General features: G+C 52.5%; 3 protein-coding genes across 3 annotated transcripts; 1 reads left to right on the top strand and 2 right to left on the bottom strand.

The window, feature by feature from the left end:
• Positions 1–985: 985 nt before the first annotated feature.
• Positions 986–10,074, bottom strand: J4E92_008233 (uncharacterized protein; the record flags this gene model as incomplete). The annotated part of the gene is made up of 3 exons (XM_051499586.1): positions 986–5,323; positions 5,372–5,772; positions 5,820–10,074. 3 exons carry the CDS (start codon positions 10,072–10,074, stop codon positions 986–988), a joined length of 8,994 nt encoding a protein of 2,997 aa, XP_051350369.1.
• Positions 10,075–13,837: 3,763 nt separating this feature from the next.
• On the top strand, positions 13,838–14,590 carry J4E92_008232 (uncharacterized protein; the record flags this gene model as incomplete). The annotated part of the gene is made up of 3 exons (XM_051499585.1): positions 13,838–13,869; positions 13,933–14,071; positions 14,126–14,590. 3 exons carry the CDS (start codon positions 13,838–13,840, stop codon positions 14,588–14,590), a joined length of 636 nt encoding a protein of 211 aa, XP_051350368.1.
• Positions 14,591–14,818: 228 nt separating this feature from the next.
• Positions 14,819–15,502, bottom strand: J4E92_008231 (uncharacterized protein; the record flags this gene model as incomplete). The annotated part of the gene is made up of 2 exons (XM_051499584.1): positions 14,819–15,144; positions 15,193–15,502. 2 exons carry the CDS (start codon positions 15,500–15,502, stop codon positions 14,819–14,821), a joined length of 636 nt encoding a protein of 211 aa, XP_051350367.1.
• Positions 15,503–15,921: the final 419 nt, after the last annotated feature.

The raw sequence follows: 15,921 nt of genomic DNA, 5'->3' as shown, positions 1-15,921 counted from the left end.
GTGAATTGCGCATTGATGGCCGTGCACACAAAGGTAGCGCAGATATTCGTCGTATGAATTGATGGTACCGGGTAGTCGAATGGTCAGGGTGGCGGCTTCAATGCCGTACTCATGACGAATCTGACGTTTGGCGATGATTGAAGCCATCGGATGGGTGCAGCTTACTCCAACTGCAGAACAGACGGATGGCGCAGCCTAGAGAGTAGCTGCCTACATCTGTAGGTGATGCTAACCCATGATTCGCGTTAGGGTCTGCATCCCGGTGCCCTCGAAGCCCCCAGGCGGGTACGATCAACTTCAGAGTCTCGAGACATTCCCGCGAACCCTTGGGCCCAGCAGTTGGCGAAGCAATTTCTCCATGGTGACCTGACGAGCTTGCGTGTTTACGATCGAAGACGCATGATTGCTGTCTTATTTTTTCCCGACTTCAAAGTCAGACGCAAGTGTTTACCGAATCAGAGAGATGAAAGCTCGAAGGGGAGGTAGCTGTGAGTGACGCAGGTTGAAAACGAACGCGCGTTATACGGGTGTGTTGACATCGCCTGATGGAAGGAAGAAGAGCGGAAGTCGCGACCTCGAGCTGGCAATGCTGGGTGCCGCAATGACGTTTCCCAAGTGCACCGACCAGCCCCGCCAAACGCGAACCTGTCGCGTCCTCACGTCGCGTCAGCTACGCCACCAAACCCTGCCCACACATCATTATATAAACTGTGAGATCTTACACGGCAACATCATGGAACTGTAATCTTTATCTGACTTGATACTAGACCTCCACGACAGAGTTTACAGGAAAACTATCTACTTCAACACCTCCAGGACACCCGTTCACGCAACGCTATGATACAAAAGACAAAACAAAGAAAGAGCTCTGCCTGCTACAACACCGTCTAAAACCCAGTATTTACAAATGAAAACAAAGGAACGCCAAATAATGCTAGTGATGATGCAGAACAAAAAAAGGAAAAGAGTGATGTTAGGGAAGCTTCTAGTTCCCCCTACCAAGCAACTTCTTGCCTAGAGCCTTCGCTTTCTTCGTCTTCGGACCATCGGTATCTTCTTCCATGACACTGCCTTCTCGTCCGCTCATACCACTGATGCCACTAATACCAGTGGCCACACTCGCAGCTCGCATGCTGGCCGCACCGCTTCCCGCTCTGCCTCTCATGTGTCCGGCGAAAGGTGCGCTGACACCAGCGATGTGTTTACTCAAGCTATGAATGAGGTTTGCGTGCACTGGCTCTGTGTTGTCTACTCTTGACAGCTCATCAGCAAAGGCACGTCCGTCATCGACGTCTTCGGGGCCTAGTCCGTTGCTGTGATGATTCAAGCCACCCATGATGGAACCGTGTGTCGAGCGCGCTTGGTTGGAGGTCGAAGGTGGTTTTGATGACTGGAGAGACGAGCCTTCTTCCGAAACCGTGCTGATGAGACTACCTTGGCGGCCGGATGCGAAAGAACGGCGGGGCATACGGTCTTCGGCTGAGAGGTCGGAACCGCCGGGTGAGTGGTCGCGCATGGAGTTTGAATCTGTGCCGGAGAGATCGGGAGAGGTGTTGAGCATCGTGCTGCTATTGGCGAGCTGTCTCAGGCGCGACTGTGCTTTGGCTGAAGGTCGGTGGTGCGAGATCTTGTTGCCGACGATCGTACCGGCGTGGGAGAGGAGCGCCCGCAAGACGTCTTTCTTGAGTTGTGTGACGAGGTCGAGGTTAGACCATGTCTTGTTGCGGTACTCAATTGTTGGCATCCTGAAGACCAGATCGTGGACATCTTCAAAGTTGCGTGTGCTCTTGCCCTTGTAGGAAAGACATAGTACCATGGACGGGATCTTAAAGTAAGCAACGGTCATATACTCGCTCGCACGACTCATCATCTCAGTCAGATCGTCACTTCTCGCTTCCTTCTTGTTGGGTTTCTTCTCCCCCAGATTGGTGCCAGTGCGGTAGAGCGCAAAGCGTTTCGCTGTTCGATCAGACTCGTTCAGAGTCTGACTTGAGTTGGTGGTACTTGAACGGACGGAGCTTGGTCTTGTGGAGGTATTGGAACTGTTACCCAATGTAGGAACCACTAAAGCGGAGCTCGGGTGAAGAGTGCGACGAAGCTCTGTTCCACTACGAGAAGGGTTGCTGTCTTTGAAGAATCGGAAATAGTGAGCGCTTGGGCGCTTAACCAAGCTCTTCCTCTTTGCGTCGGACTTCTGTACAGGATCGGGCAGCTGAAGTGTGGGCGTAAGTCGTTGTTTGAGCGCTTCCACAGCGCCGTCATCAGCTGCCAGCGAGGCGCTCATACTTGTCGCTCCAGAAATGATGCTATCGTTTTCTTCGTCTTCCTCATCCTGAGTCGGCAGAGTATGCTTGAGTAAGAAGGGCGACGAGTTCGCAGTCTTGCTGTCACCATACGTAGGGAAGACATATTGCAACAGCTTCTTGCCGATCTGGTACTCCAACTGCACTTTCAGTGGGTACAACTCAACTTCAAAGTGCTCCACGACAGGGATACCAGCGATCGATTCAAGCGCAACAAAGTACACTTTGAGACATTTGGCGTTTTCCGGAAGAGTCTGGTCTTGCTCCAGAAAAGGTGAAATCATCTCTGGGTATAGGGCGTTAGGTAGCAAGTTCAGACCTCGCACTTGCTCAATCTCCAAAGAGTTCGAGTTGGATCCATCGTTGTTGTCTGTGCGGTCGAATGCGACGTTCTTCAGTTGGAATTCTGCTAGTGACTCTGCGCCTTCGCGAAGCAGATGCCAAACGATGTCTGATGCAGAGACATACATCCGCAAAAGGCCAGTTGAATCTCTCGCTTGAGCACGATCGTCTTGCTTGCGTTGTGCGGTCGTGATCGCCTTCATGACGAAGAAGAGCTCGTCCTCGTAGACAGCCAAGTCTTTCTCAACTTCAATCCTGTCTTCCCAACCTTGCTTGTCCAGGTATTTCTCGTTGATCTGGAAGACATTTTTGATCTCTTCTAATTGCTGGATACGCTCTTGAAGACCCATGACTAGCTTTGGAGCTCCTGCGAGATCGGTGAAGTCCGAAGCAAGCATGATCTTCTCAAGTCGCTCATTACGCGTCTTTTCCAAAGGCTCGTGGTATAGCAAAAGATCTAATACGATGACGTACATCGCATAGTACTGCCTGGAATCGCACAGAGCCCGCACGTGTGGGAAGTCCACCCATAGATGGTCAATACGGCTCTCCATGTTGTCAGCAGATGTGGCCGAGTCGGCAGCCGAGACATCGTCGTTGTACTTCAGGCGCAGCGCGTTGTGCTTGTCGTAGCGCATACTGGCTGAAGTTCGCTGTACCACCCGCTGGAAGCCGAATGGATTGCTATGGAACTCGAACATGACCTCGAAAGGTACCCATGGTGGCCACGCTGAGCCAGCTGGCGTTCCGTACATGCTTCCGGAGTACATGTGGATATCCTCCGGACTGCTAAAGGTCTTTGAGTTGGTGACGAAGATTTGCAAGCTGTCCATAGCTGCGATGAACCTTCGTTGAACGAGACCCGAGACCTCGTCCATGACACGGTCCTTGTCCATGATTTGTAGAACCTTGAGCTGCATGCCTTTGGCCGTGACAAGTACCGCAGACTTGGTGTCTTTCTCGCTCTGCAATTGGATCTGCGGTGCAATCAAACGTACGAGATACGAGTTCTGGGAGACGTAATCGTCCGCGACATCTTCATCCGCTTTTGTCGGATTCGCATGTGAAGGGTCACCAGCACCGTTGGATGCACCGTTGGTGCTCTTGCTTTTAGCGTCTTCCTCATCAGCGTCGACGAAATTCCTGCCGTCGCGAAGCAACTGCTCGATTGTTTCGTCAATATTCAGTCCGGCCTCGTTGTCGCCAGCCATGGGTGTTTCGTCAGGTCCAGATGTAGATGGTCCACGAGACTTATTCTGCTCTTCAACAACATCGAGTATGAACTTTACTGCCCTTCGTGACATGTAGTAGACGAAACCTCGACGTTGACTGACTTGGTGTATGTAGCGGAGTATGATGTTCCGTAGGGAGTTGCCCCACTTCAGGTGGATGTTGTGAATGATGAATCGGTTGTTGAAGTCATTGGTGAAGTCCGTGATAGGGTTAGGAGGCGCATCGGCGTGCTTGTGTTCAGGGTCGATAGCATTTTGAGCTTCGTCTGCTTCAAAATACTCATCTTCTGTGTCGGTATCAGGCTCTGCGACAGTGTTGTCTGGTGAAGACGCGGCAGTTTCTAGCCGCTCCAGCAAACTAGCATGCATCGTAGAGAGGAATTCTAGTTTCCGTTGAAGGAACTGGGAATGATTACGCAGAGCCTCAAGACGGCGTTGCGACTCTTGTTGCATGTCTGACGTCTCACGAACGACTTTTAGTTCTTGGTCGTTGATTGCATGCTGGTTCAGAGCAACCTGCTCTTTCACACGTTCAATCCGTTGCTCAATCAATTGACATTGTACCCGACGTGGGTCATTCCTTGCCGAAATGACACAATGATGTGTCGGCTCGTTACCGAATGCGCTCTTGCGGTGTTTGTCGCCCGAAATGTTGTTGGCATGATCGGTTTGACGGAAGTACGTAAATCGTGGCGCGAACGCTAGCGGGAGAATCTGTGTTTCCGGATGCCGGCGTGACGGCAAGATCCAGCCAAGTTCAATGAAGTCGTCCATATCGACCCAGCCTAGATCGTTGTCGGGAATCGTAAACTTCGACAAGTCGGCTGTTAGATACTCCTGGTTGTAGCTAGCGAGATCATCCGCGGTGGCGTTATCAACATCTTCAGAGCCTGTTCCTGCAATGCTTGCAGACACCGCTCGGATGTCTGTCCGGATGAGGTCAAGCTGTACTTGATTGATGCGCATACCAGTCGTCTTGTTTTGCCTGCTGTTTTGTTGGCCTTCAGGCGCTTGGACCAAAGTTCGGAATTCTTCGCGGCGCTGATGGAGATCGAACATGAAACTGTCGAGACGGGCCTTCAGTCCAGTGGCGGCCACAACGCCTGCACCATAGTCTTCCGCATCTTTGTGCTTGTAGATATGGCTCATGTACAGAGGCGATAGCAAGAGGTTGTACTTGATGGTTGCAAGGTGCCGCCCAAATTTCTTGCTAGACTTCTCTACTCCTGGCCACAGCTTGCCCTGGCGTACGGGTAACGACATGGCACCGGAGAACATCGACCACCAGCTGTAGAAGTGTGTGAAGAAGCGTGGTGAGAGATGCACACTGTTGTAGGTCTTTGATGGTTCTAAGTTGGCGACAGACCATTCTCGATCGTATGGAGCAGCGATAGCGATAGACATGTGGATGTGGTGACTGCGGAAGCCTCGGAAAGCGTCATACTCCTGCACGATGTCAGCAAGAGCTTCAAATTCAAGAGACGGGTTAATTACCTTTCCATTGGATGCTTTCGCATACTTTGGATTCTTGAGGGTGACATTGTAGTGGGGTATGAAGTTGAAGGAACGGCCGCCGTCGTCCAGGTTGCGCTCAAATACCAGTCCGGCAACCCAGCGCACATTGCCGTTCAATTTCATTACTGTTTTCTTGAAGACGGCTCTCTGCCTACGACTAGACATGCTCGATGCAGTATCTGGACGGGCCACAGCTTCAGTCTCTGCGTCGTGACGAGCAAAGTGATTGAGATCCGGAATGGCGAGCACGTAGCTTCCGCTCTTGACGATCATGAAGTTTTTAGGGTCTTCGTCCTCAGCAATGCTGAGTTGCACGTCGTTTTGCCAGCACATGACAAAGCCCGCACCGTGACCTGTGACCATGTACGGATCGCGTGAACCTGCATTCCGTTAGTAGAGTGATTATACAGGATGTATTGTGTCTTACCTTTGAGAATCAGATGGACGTCGCCATCGCCCTTCCACGACACGTTGATGCGCGAGTGGAAGGTCAACCTAATCTTGTCCCAGAATCCAACCCTCTCTGAGGGGTCTACAGCTGGCTTTGTGAAATTCTCAATGATTTGCATCATATCCTGGATTGCTGGCTGGTACGACGTGCCCCAAGTGATCCTTGTCGGGTATGCTGAGTTGATATCGATCGCCATGTCAGAGTATGTCTTCACGGGCGCCACAGTCCGACGAACGTCTACCGCATATCCACGCGTGAGTTCGCCTGCAGAATTCCGCTCCGGAGGCACGACAACAACTCGGCTGACGCGGGAAGATTCGACGTCCCTAAACTCTTCTGCTATCACGAAATCTGTCTTCATCAGGACGCTCGGTAGCCGGGACGACTGTATATTGCCGATAGCTGGGAAGTGCAATAGTGGCAGCGGATAATCGCGAAGGTGGATCTTGGCTTCTCCCATCTGTATTTGAACGTGCATGGGGATCAAAAGAGCGTACTGGGTATCGAATGGCATACCTTTGCCGACACGGTGCAGGAAGCGTGGGTACTCCGAAATGGGGAATGAGGGCTTATCAATGACAATCTCCAGGTCACTGACAGCCAGCGCCATCAGGGCTGGGCGTTGCGAGACAGCAAGAATGGTTTCCTTCTGCTCAATGTCATCCGGCAGTTCATCTAAGCCCCAGAATGTTGAGCGGATGTCGTTCATGGATCGATTCTGAGTTGCCATTGCGAAATCGATGCGCTTTTTCCACGTCTGAGCGTTCAGGCGGTTCAGCTTCACGCGCGCGTCCTGTACTGATGTTTCATATGACCCACTAAGACCGCTAAAACCATCCTTGTTATACCGCATAGGATGGTCTGAACGTCCCCTTTCTGGTGAGCTATGTCCACTCGAGTCCGCACTCTTCGTGCGCCGGTGGAACCTAAGCTCCTTGTCCCTCTTCTTAATCTTGTTCCGGCCCCGAGGATCATGTGCTGATCTTGCGCGGTAACGCGTACCGCCTCGTTGCTCGTCTTGCTGTTGTAATTTCCGCACTTTGAGATCAAAGGCGTGTTCACGAGCAAGTCTCTGCTTCTGCTCCATGAGTCCAATGCGGTAGATGGTTCCGAGCTTCCACTCAAAGGCGTTGTCTTCTAGTTCAAAGAGAACAGCCCGGCTTCGGAGGGATATCTTTGGTACGATCTTGGGACCCTCGGCCTCTTTGTCCAGTACGTACTCATTGGTTCCAGTCTTGAAGCGATGATGCACTTGCTTGGCAGTCTTCGCAACGTTCGCGACGTTGTCAAAGATTTTGTGCATGACCAGTTGATGAGGCACGGCGATTCTTATCGCGTCCGTCGCTATGTCGAAAGACTTTTCGTTCGTTACTGTGTGACCGTACCTGAGCTTGGACTGGCGATAATCCAATCGGAGAGATTTGACACTGACGATTCGACTCCAAGCGCGTTTGATGGCGGGATTCTCAGCAAATAGTCGCACTAGACGCGCCCGAAGGAAGGGACTGGCCCAGCGATGCTTTCCTGCTTCAAGTCCATAGATCTGGAGCATGAGAGGTGGATCTCCAGGCATGTCTGCTTTGATCTGGAAAAAGTGAGATTTGACGTCGATCGTCACGATTTCGTTGCTAGTTGAACTGGATGGGTCAACGAAATCCTCACCCATCGACGGTACGGACAGATGCCGTGGCGAGTTGGACGAGCTTGGCTCTGGAGCCTTCGTCCTGCCCGCACCCCAATCAAAAGACCGTTGCAGGACCTGCATTGCCATGCACAAGGCGAAGTGGCGATAGAGCGAATAGCGTAAGAAGAGATTCTGGCTGTAAGAATGCACGTGAAATATCGGGCCCTGTTTATCGGAGAGCGTGTGTAGAGCAATCTCCATACGGGGCAGCGACAACGTTGGTTCTTGTTCCGATTGCTCGTCGCCCTCGATGACCAAGCCTTCCAGCCCGTAGAAATGTAACGCAAGACGTCTACCATCGGTTGGGCCGTTCAATGTTCCTTTCGGTGACTTCGGCGAAGATGGAGGCGGTGATCTAAGCAGATGCTCCTCGCGATTGATGCTTCTACTTGGTGCGCGCCGTCTTGCAGGTCTTAGATCTATGTCTTCTTCCCGTCCAGTTTTGTATTCGGCAGTCCAAGATTCCAAATGCAGAGCAACTCCTCGACTTTGTTTAGATACATCAGGATCTATTCCAGCGACGTCCACGTTGAAGTCCGATCCTTGGAGATGTACGTATGTCATCCAGGCCGGTAGTCTCCGGAGTACGTTGACGCCCTTCTTTCTGGGAGGGCTACGCCGACGGCCCATGTCCTTTGACATCTGTGTGACGATCTGCCGCAGTCCTTCACTGATTTCAGGCCGAACCATGTAGAGAGAGAAAGTTTGTGCGGTGCCCCAGACCTCCACAACTGGGTCGGGAGCCGCACTCATCTGGACCTTGACTTCGAGATAGTCGGTCAGGAGCAAGTTGTGCTTCTCGATGGCTGCAGTCTGGTAGTAGAGTTGCTGTGCGTTCATACGGAACGTCGAGCTCAGTGCATAATGTAACTCACCATCTGCAGAGTGCGATGATTCCATGTCCAACGAAATTGAGGAAGATGCAGAGATGAGTAGATCAAACTCGTCCGCCTCATGCTTTTCGGGGTCCATCGGTGGTAGAGTGACCCGGATGACAGGTTCATGGACGGATATTTTGATGTTTGCTTTGGGCAAGAGTCGACGGAACAGATACCGCTTACGCTGTCTGGTCTCGGGCGGCTTGCGGTGCAGCTCGTAGTTGTGGAAAATGGCGAGGAGTAGTGGTAGATGCTTGGGGTCAAGGTCCAGAGATGGAGATGTGACGACCAGGTTGGCGAATAGTATGTTGGTGTTGCGCTCGGCGCTATCTTTGTCATTAGAGAAATGAATAGTTTTAGAAGGAAGGGTCGTGTTCAGGGTCATGGTCGCCATAGGGATGTAGAGGAGGCGTTCGGGATGGCCATCGCTGTTGTCGATTCCGACAGATATGGATATGGCAGCAAGAAGAGCCTGGTGGGCAATGTCGTCGGGCGAGAAGTACATGAGATGCGCGGGGCTGCGAGGATCGAGGCGGAGGAGGTCCATGCCGACTTCCTTCATGGAGAGATTAAGGTAGACTGGAGGCTCGGAGCTGTGGCCCATTTCGATCTGCTTGGTGAGGCCAAGGAAGCCAATCGCGAATTGAAATTCATGGATACCGCGGAGGATGGAGCTTGCGAACTCACGCGAGTCGGATACGGTACGAACGAGGTTTTCTTCGCGGCTGTTGGGGTCGTCGAGCTCTTCCATTACATCGCTGAGCGATACGTGTGTCCGACTGCCCCGAGAACGCTTCCGAGGACTAGGCGCGCGACACTTTTGGGCCCTCTCCATGCACAGCTTGACGTCGTCGAGTGGGATAAGGAGGCGGCCCAGCTTGAGTGCGATAGATGCATCGCGCAGACCCTCGAGGCCTTTCTTCAGGAAGCCGTGGACGTTGAGGGTACAGTGATCCAGTAGTTCGGTCGACTCCCTGCCCTCTGGGGTGAAGAGGATGCTGCGGGCGGAGAAGAGCCATTCGGCTGGCCACTGCTCCTCGTCAGACTTGGGCTTGTGGTGGTTGAAGAGGCGACTGCGATCGACCGTCTTGCGCCGTGTGTCGACTGCGAGGTTGAGACCGCCGACCTGGATGGAGCCCACGTCGACTACGACCAGGGTGGTCGCGTGCGCCACGACATCGACCTGCCTGAGCCAGTTGATGTTCCGGTGCAGACGCTTGATTTTCTCCTTGGCATCTGTCAGCCGCTTCCATGTCAGGCTTCGCGGTGTCTCATCATCGCCCAGGTCGTCGTCCTCCGCCACGGGCTCGGGCGTGTTCTGGCCGCTCTTGCCCTTTTGTGTTGTGCCGTTTGCCCAATGGGCCCATCCCGTCTTCTTCCGCGGCTTCTCTCCCAGCGCTTTGAGATCGATCGTGACCTTGAGCTCGTGCAGGACGATGCTGACTACCGTGGGTTGTGCGAATGTGGGTCGGTGAAGGGTGAAGCCGAGTCCGCGGATCTCGATGCGCAGGCCATCCTTGGGCGTGAAGGCGATGCGTCGCAGCCCCCGTAAGCCCAGGCGCTGTATGGAGACCCCGGTGGCTATGCGTATAAATGCGAATAGGACAAAGGAGAGCAGGTATATGAGGAGCACGAGCCCCGCGAGGAACTGGAGGGTTGGCAGCGCCATGATGCTGCTTCAACCGTATGCCATTGACCGAGTCGAGGATTATCGAACGAGGTGGTCGCGAGTGCACGCGACGTGCCTGAGTGATGGGAGCGTCGACTGGCGGAACATAATCGAAGGGAGCGCGGGCGCAGGGCTACGAGGGTTGCTGCATCGAGGGCGAGGGTGTACGTAGGTGAAAGCGCGGACTTAACGGTCGGGGCAGATGAAAGCGGCCAAAGCGGCAGGCCCGGATCGCGTCGCTGGGTCGTAGCGGCTGTGACTAGTGAAAAATTCAGGGCGAACAGGAGGATCGCGATCTAGCAAACTCGATGTAGGCCCTCTCCAGACACTCTGCGGGGCTCCGTATTTGCTTCGCTTGGTGTCTTGTGCTGATGCCGTCAGATTTCCAGGTTCCCACGCTTCGTCGGCACAGCATCCCTGCATCGCCAAGACCCACCCGCGTACCGGGAAGGAGCTTAAACGCTCCTGCCACCCGACTGTCACCCAACGACACATCTGCGTGCTGGCTGAGTCACGCTCACGTGCCACAGACTTGCACTGGCATGACTATGTGTTTCCGTGGTGTTAGGCCAGACGGCTTTCCGACCAAATCAATCCGACCACCAATCTAGCCAGTCGTTCCTGCCAAGCACGACCGGCCGCGGCTGTCTGCATACGTGGGACGACAGATCATGGAACCTCATCCCGCATTACGGCCGAACTGCAACGGCGTCGGAATAAAGAGACGCTATCCTTGCGGTGGATCATTGCCTATGAAACCTTCAAAACTTCTCCAGGTTATCCCAGTTTCATTTGTACACGCACTGGTCCCAGTGCTGTCGGTGAACTTGACTGGATGATTGTCCATCGATGTCGCCTTTCCTCTGAGCGTTCAATGCGGCTTCCTCGAGGCCTCGCGCCTTCGCAACCGCTGCTCATACCCCGATATCCGGCAGGCAGCGCGTGCAAGTAGAAAGAAGCGAGCGAAGTACCTCAAACTTGGGAACGTCGCACCTCTACCACCATAGCACATCACATCGCCAAAACATGGATAGCCTCAATCCTCATGCAAACATACATAACGCAGCTCCGGTTGAGAGTGCAAGCAATTCGCTATCATTGATTTTGCCGCCACCCCGTCCAAAAGAATTCTCCCGCTATACGAATTCCACCGGCTTCACTTATATATATGCATTCTCGCTGCACGACGCGCAAAACCTCATCGCCAACAGACTCTCCAATCACATACCCAAGTCGCCCATCGCAGTCTTTATGGCACGAACAGAAGATGTCGCCGACAAGCCCGGGACACCATGGCACCTTTTCTACCCAGCTCTACCTGTCGCTGCTGCCAAGCTTCTTTGGACACGAAATAATTGTCACCCAAAACCCAAGCTTATTTGTCGGGAAAATTTCCGTGCGGCGTCGGGGAGGATGATCCAAAGGGAATACCAATGGCGAGATTGGCAACACAATCAAGAGGCTAGGTGCATTGTGTTGGATTCGCCAAGCACGTCGAGCACAACGAGTGTCAGATACGATGATGAGCCACTATGGGCTTACGAGGATAGGACTACACTCGCAAGGTTGGGAGCACCCAACGAAGAAGCAGGAGCACCGCGGGTTGTGAGGCCTGTGGAAGGCTCACTCTTCCTTCCCTATGCCTGATTGAATAAGAGTGCATTTATCGACTTCTTGCTAGGCTGGTGCGTAGTTGAGGGCTCAACGCCTAGTGCTTGTCGGTTTGGACTTTGCGGATGCATGTATTCATCCACTGGTCAAATTCATCTCTGCCGCTTACAGACGTTCATCCTGTCTTTTTCATCGGTTCACTGAGTGATTGTCTAATATTACTTATCCAAGCAACACGTTCTTCCATATGTTCTTTAGTCAACAGCAAACCCGGACACCTACCGGCCCAAATTTTGCGACGCACTCATTCCACGACACGGCTGGGCAACTATCACCAGCATCCTGGTGATCGTATCGTGAGGCCTTTGATATCCATCACATCACATCGAATTCCATATTGATGGAAAGTCGTGGAGGTCTCAACTTGCTGACACCTTAGGGATTCGTTCTCAGTGGTGTGAAGACGCGGAAGGTAGTGACGTCATAGCAGGGCGCGCTCAGGTCGAGCCACGAACCACCACTGTTACTCCATCATTCCCATCACCACAACGCGATGCGCTTGCATCACTAAGGCTCTGACACGTCTTACATATTTTCACGGGACAATATGGAATTTTACGCGCATTTGACACGTGAGCAGTGGCATCGTGTTCGCGTTCTACGGATTATTGACTACGAAACAGTCGCTAAGAGAACGCAGGTCGATGCATCACGTCCTCACGAGCGCGCCTGCCACTCAACCATGAACCAAACTTGTCGCATGCACATTGCGGAAGTGTTACTGCACGTCAATCACGACACATGACCTCGCGATCGCCTTCGCTGCTGCAGGGACATTGTTAGCTTCGAAGGCGCTCTGACCGTCAGCCATGATGTCCGGAAAGAGTGAATGGCTAGACTGCAGCGACAGCAGCCAGAGTTGCTTCGTCGGATCTCAGCCTCGAGACCCTGCCTTTTGCTGACTCTCCCGTGCGAAAACCCCTTGTTTGTCAGTCAGTCATCGCTTCGAAATACTTATACTCAACATATACGCCGCTACATCTTAATCAACCTTGGTGGGCTTGTATACTCCAAAACAATCATCTACAATATGCGTACCCGACCCGACGTATGCGAACGGCTCCGTGGCTGCCCGAACCCGGCTCTCATATACTACGCCTTCTCAGATAATTGGCTGTGCGGCTACTGCATCGGGGACACGCGAATGGGGCTCCCGTTGTGTACGGAGGATGGCTGGAGACGTGGCAGTTGCGTTGACACCGACAGTCAGCAATGGTTTTGCGACTCACATGCAGATCGTTGCGAAGCCATCGTTGGGAGACCACAAGGCCAATTCATCGGAAATTCACATCGATGTATGCGTGTTGGGACTCTCTACGAAAGCAATGTGCTTGATCGGTACTATTGCACCGAGCACATGCCAGATAATCAAGGACTATATGATACTGGGCCAGTCGCGGACGTAGCGATTAGCCCTCCGACGATCTCGCAGACTCTCCTCTCCACGCCACATCTCGCGGGTGTAGTCTCAGTGCTACCAGACCACCCAGCAACAGCAGTAGCTACACCACACTTGGCAACTCATGTCAATCTGGATATCTTTTCGACTGTGGTGGATACGGAATGTTGCATTTGTTTCGAGCCACAACGGAGCATGCGTCGACTTATCGCCTGCAACCACATGTTCTGTGAAGATTGTCTATCGAAGCTAGTCAACGGGCCATATGCGAGGGCTCATGACTGTCCGCTTTGTCGGAAAGATGTCTTTGATCTGAGAGGTGCGGACTGGGAGACCATTTGAGCGGAATGGGGACCGCGGGTGGTTATATCTCTTCATATGAGCAGGTTTAACTTTGAGTACCTGACTTCTTCATCTCCTGTCGCCTCCATTGCTCACTCTTCAATCATACTACACATTTCCTCAGTTAGTAGCACAAGGCAGTCAGAATCATGTCGATAATTCTTCAGGCGCTCTCACTGCTCTCCGTTGCATTATGAGGCTTCCTCGCACCTCACCGTTAGCGAGCGTGTTTGTTTGCTACTTTAGCCCCACTTATATAGTAAACTTGAGACCTCAACTCCAAATCAAATCCATCTTTCTTTGTCTCACCTGCGACAGATACAAAGGACCTCTACAGCAATCGCCACCACAATGGCTCAGCCGGCGACACCAGCCCGCCGCGCGTAAGTGCCCCTCCTACTGACGACGTCTATCCTAAACGACATACTAACATGTCCGCATCTCAGGCTCTACAACGACCCCACCTTCTCCGACATCAAGATTCGTCAAATCTACAAGGGCCAGGTCAAGGAGTATGAGGCTCACAAGGCTGTACTTTGCGCTCACTCTGGGTGGTTCATGGCAGCTTTGACTGGCCGATTCAAGGTATGTTTCAAAACCCAGACGTGAAGGCACATTGGCCTAACAAGACATCTGCAGGAAGCCTCTGCAGACACCATCGAAGTCTACGAAGACGATCCGGAAACCTTCCAAACCATGGTGGAGTTCTTCTACGAGATGGAGCTCAAGAAATCACCTCCAGGTCGTAACACCAACAGTCTTTTCCAGAGCGACGTGATTCCTCTTATTGCCCTTCACATTCTCGCCGACAAGTACGATGCCAAAATTCTACAGAAGGCCGCTATGGTTGCTTTCGAGACTCGTAGCGAAGTCTCAGGCTCTGGCCCACAGTTAGAGACAACGAAGATGCTAATACGCGCATATTACTCAGTTTGCCCAAGAGTTATGGGTGATATAGGTCAAGCTATAGTCAAGTACATCTTCAGATCATACTCCGATTCTCTGCGGAACGGAAATTACAACAAGCTAGCCGTGCAGTACGGCAACTTTGGCGCCGACCTGTTTCTTGTTGGTAGGGCTAATTCAAAGCTCATACTGAATTAGCCAATTTTGGGATGTCTTCAGATACCAACACAGCTAGAAGGCTTATTCGATGGGGATTTGAAACTGGTGGTTATGGCTTCTAGCATCATGCATGGAAGACGACTATACATAACATTCTCCGTACTTCAATGAAACCTCTCAAAATCAACGCTCTTGCTCGGTTGTGGCTTGATTCCTGCAGTCGTCGTGTAGTATTCAGAAGTGTAGAGATCGACAAACACAATCCCATCACATCTCCAACCGCTGGCATCCCTCCCACTGACCCCACAACTTCCGCATAACACCCTGTCTCTCCATCGTATCCTGCAGATCCTTCAGCGCAGCAAGCCTTCCACTCCCATCCTTCATCTTCCAGTTCCAACCCTCGGAGCGACCAGCCATGACGAGCTCCCACTTCGCCTTATTGTCAACCGGCTGCACATGCGCACCGGGCTCGCTGTACACCGTGACCACGTCGCGGGCTTGCAGGAAGGCGAAGTTAGATGTACCCTGCATACATTCGCGGATTTCGAGGACCTTGAGGGCGAGATGCGGGTTGTAGACGCGCGCAGTATCTGGGTATGTTAGTTTCGTATCAGTGAAGTGACAATATGATAACGTACTGAGGATACCAATCTTCATCTCATCAGCCACATCCGCAACAGCGACTTCCTTCTCCCCGTGACCCGTCTTCTCAACCATCCTCACGTTGATCTGGCGACCGCCAACTTTGCTCCAGCACAGCTCTTGCACCGCGCGCTCTGCCTCCCCCTCTCCGGTGATCTTGATGAATGTGCGTAGCGGATAGGCGAGGTTCTTGACGTTGGGGAGCGCGAAGTCAGGCGAGATCGTGAAGTCCTGGAAGAGTAAGATGACGTCGCGGCGGGTGAGCTTTGGTGGGTAATTGGAGAGTTCGATGGTGGTCCAAGACATGTTGGAGAGTGAGGGTGTGGGAGAGGGAGTTGGTGTAGGTGGTGTAATTGTTATGATGATTGGGTGGGGGTGATGAAATCGGGGTGGGGCGAGGCGGTCTAGGTGTAGTGAGCGAACGGTCTTGGTGAAGATCTGGTGAGCGAGAGTGGTTGGCTCGCCCGTTTGCGCTTGCGGTGGGGACATTGTATACTACTTTTGATAGTCAGTAGTGTAAAGAGAAATGCTATTCGATCGCAAAGAGGTTCTGGTATCGCGGTTGTGTGAGAGGTTGGACTTCTGGGTTCAGAACCGCCCGAAGTTTACTATCTACTAGATGATGATATCCTCAGTCACTTTCACATCGAACTCGCATTCACCACTTGAACCGAGAAATGTAGCAAGGAGAAAGGAGCTCAGAATCAAGAATTATCTAGGTGACT

This window comes from Alternaria infectoria, assembly GCF_024043175.1.
Source record: "Alternaria infectoria strain BMP 0036 chromosome Unknown scaffold_15, whole genome shotgun sequence".
In the NCBI taxonomy this organism is placed as follows: Eukaryota; Fungi; Ascomycota; class Dothideomycetes; order Pleosporales; family Pleosporaceae; genus Alternaria; species Alternaria infectoria.
Note: the sequence above shows the minus strand (reverse complement) of the source record. Positions and strands in the feature narration are given on the sequence as shown.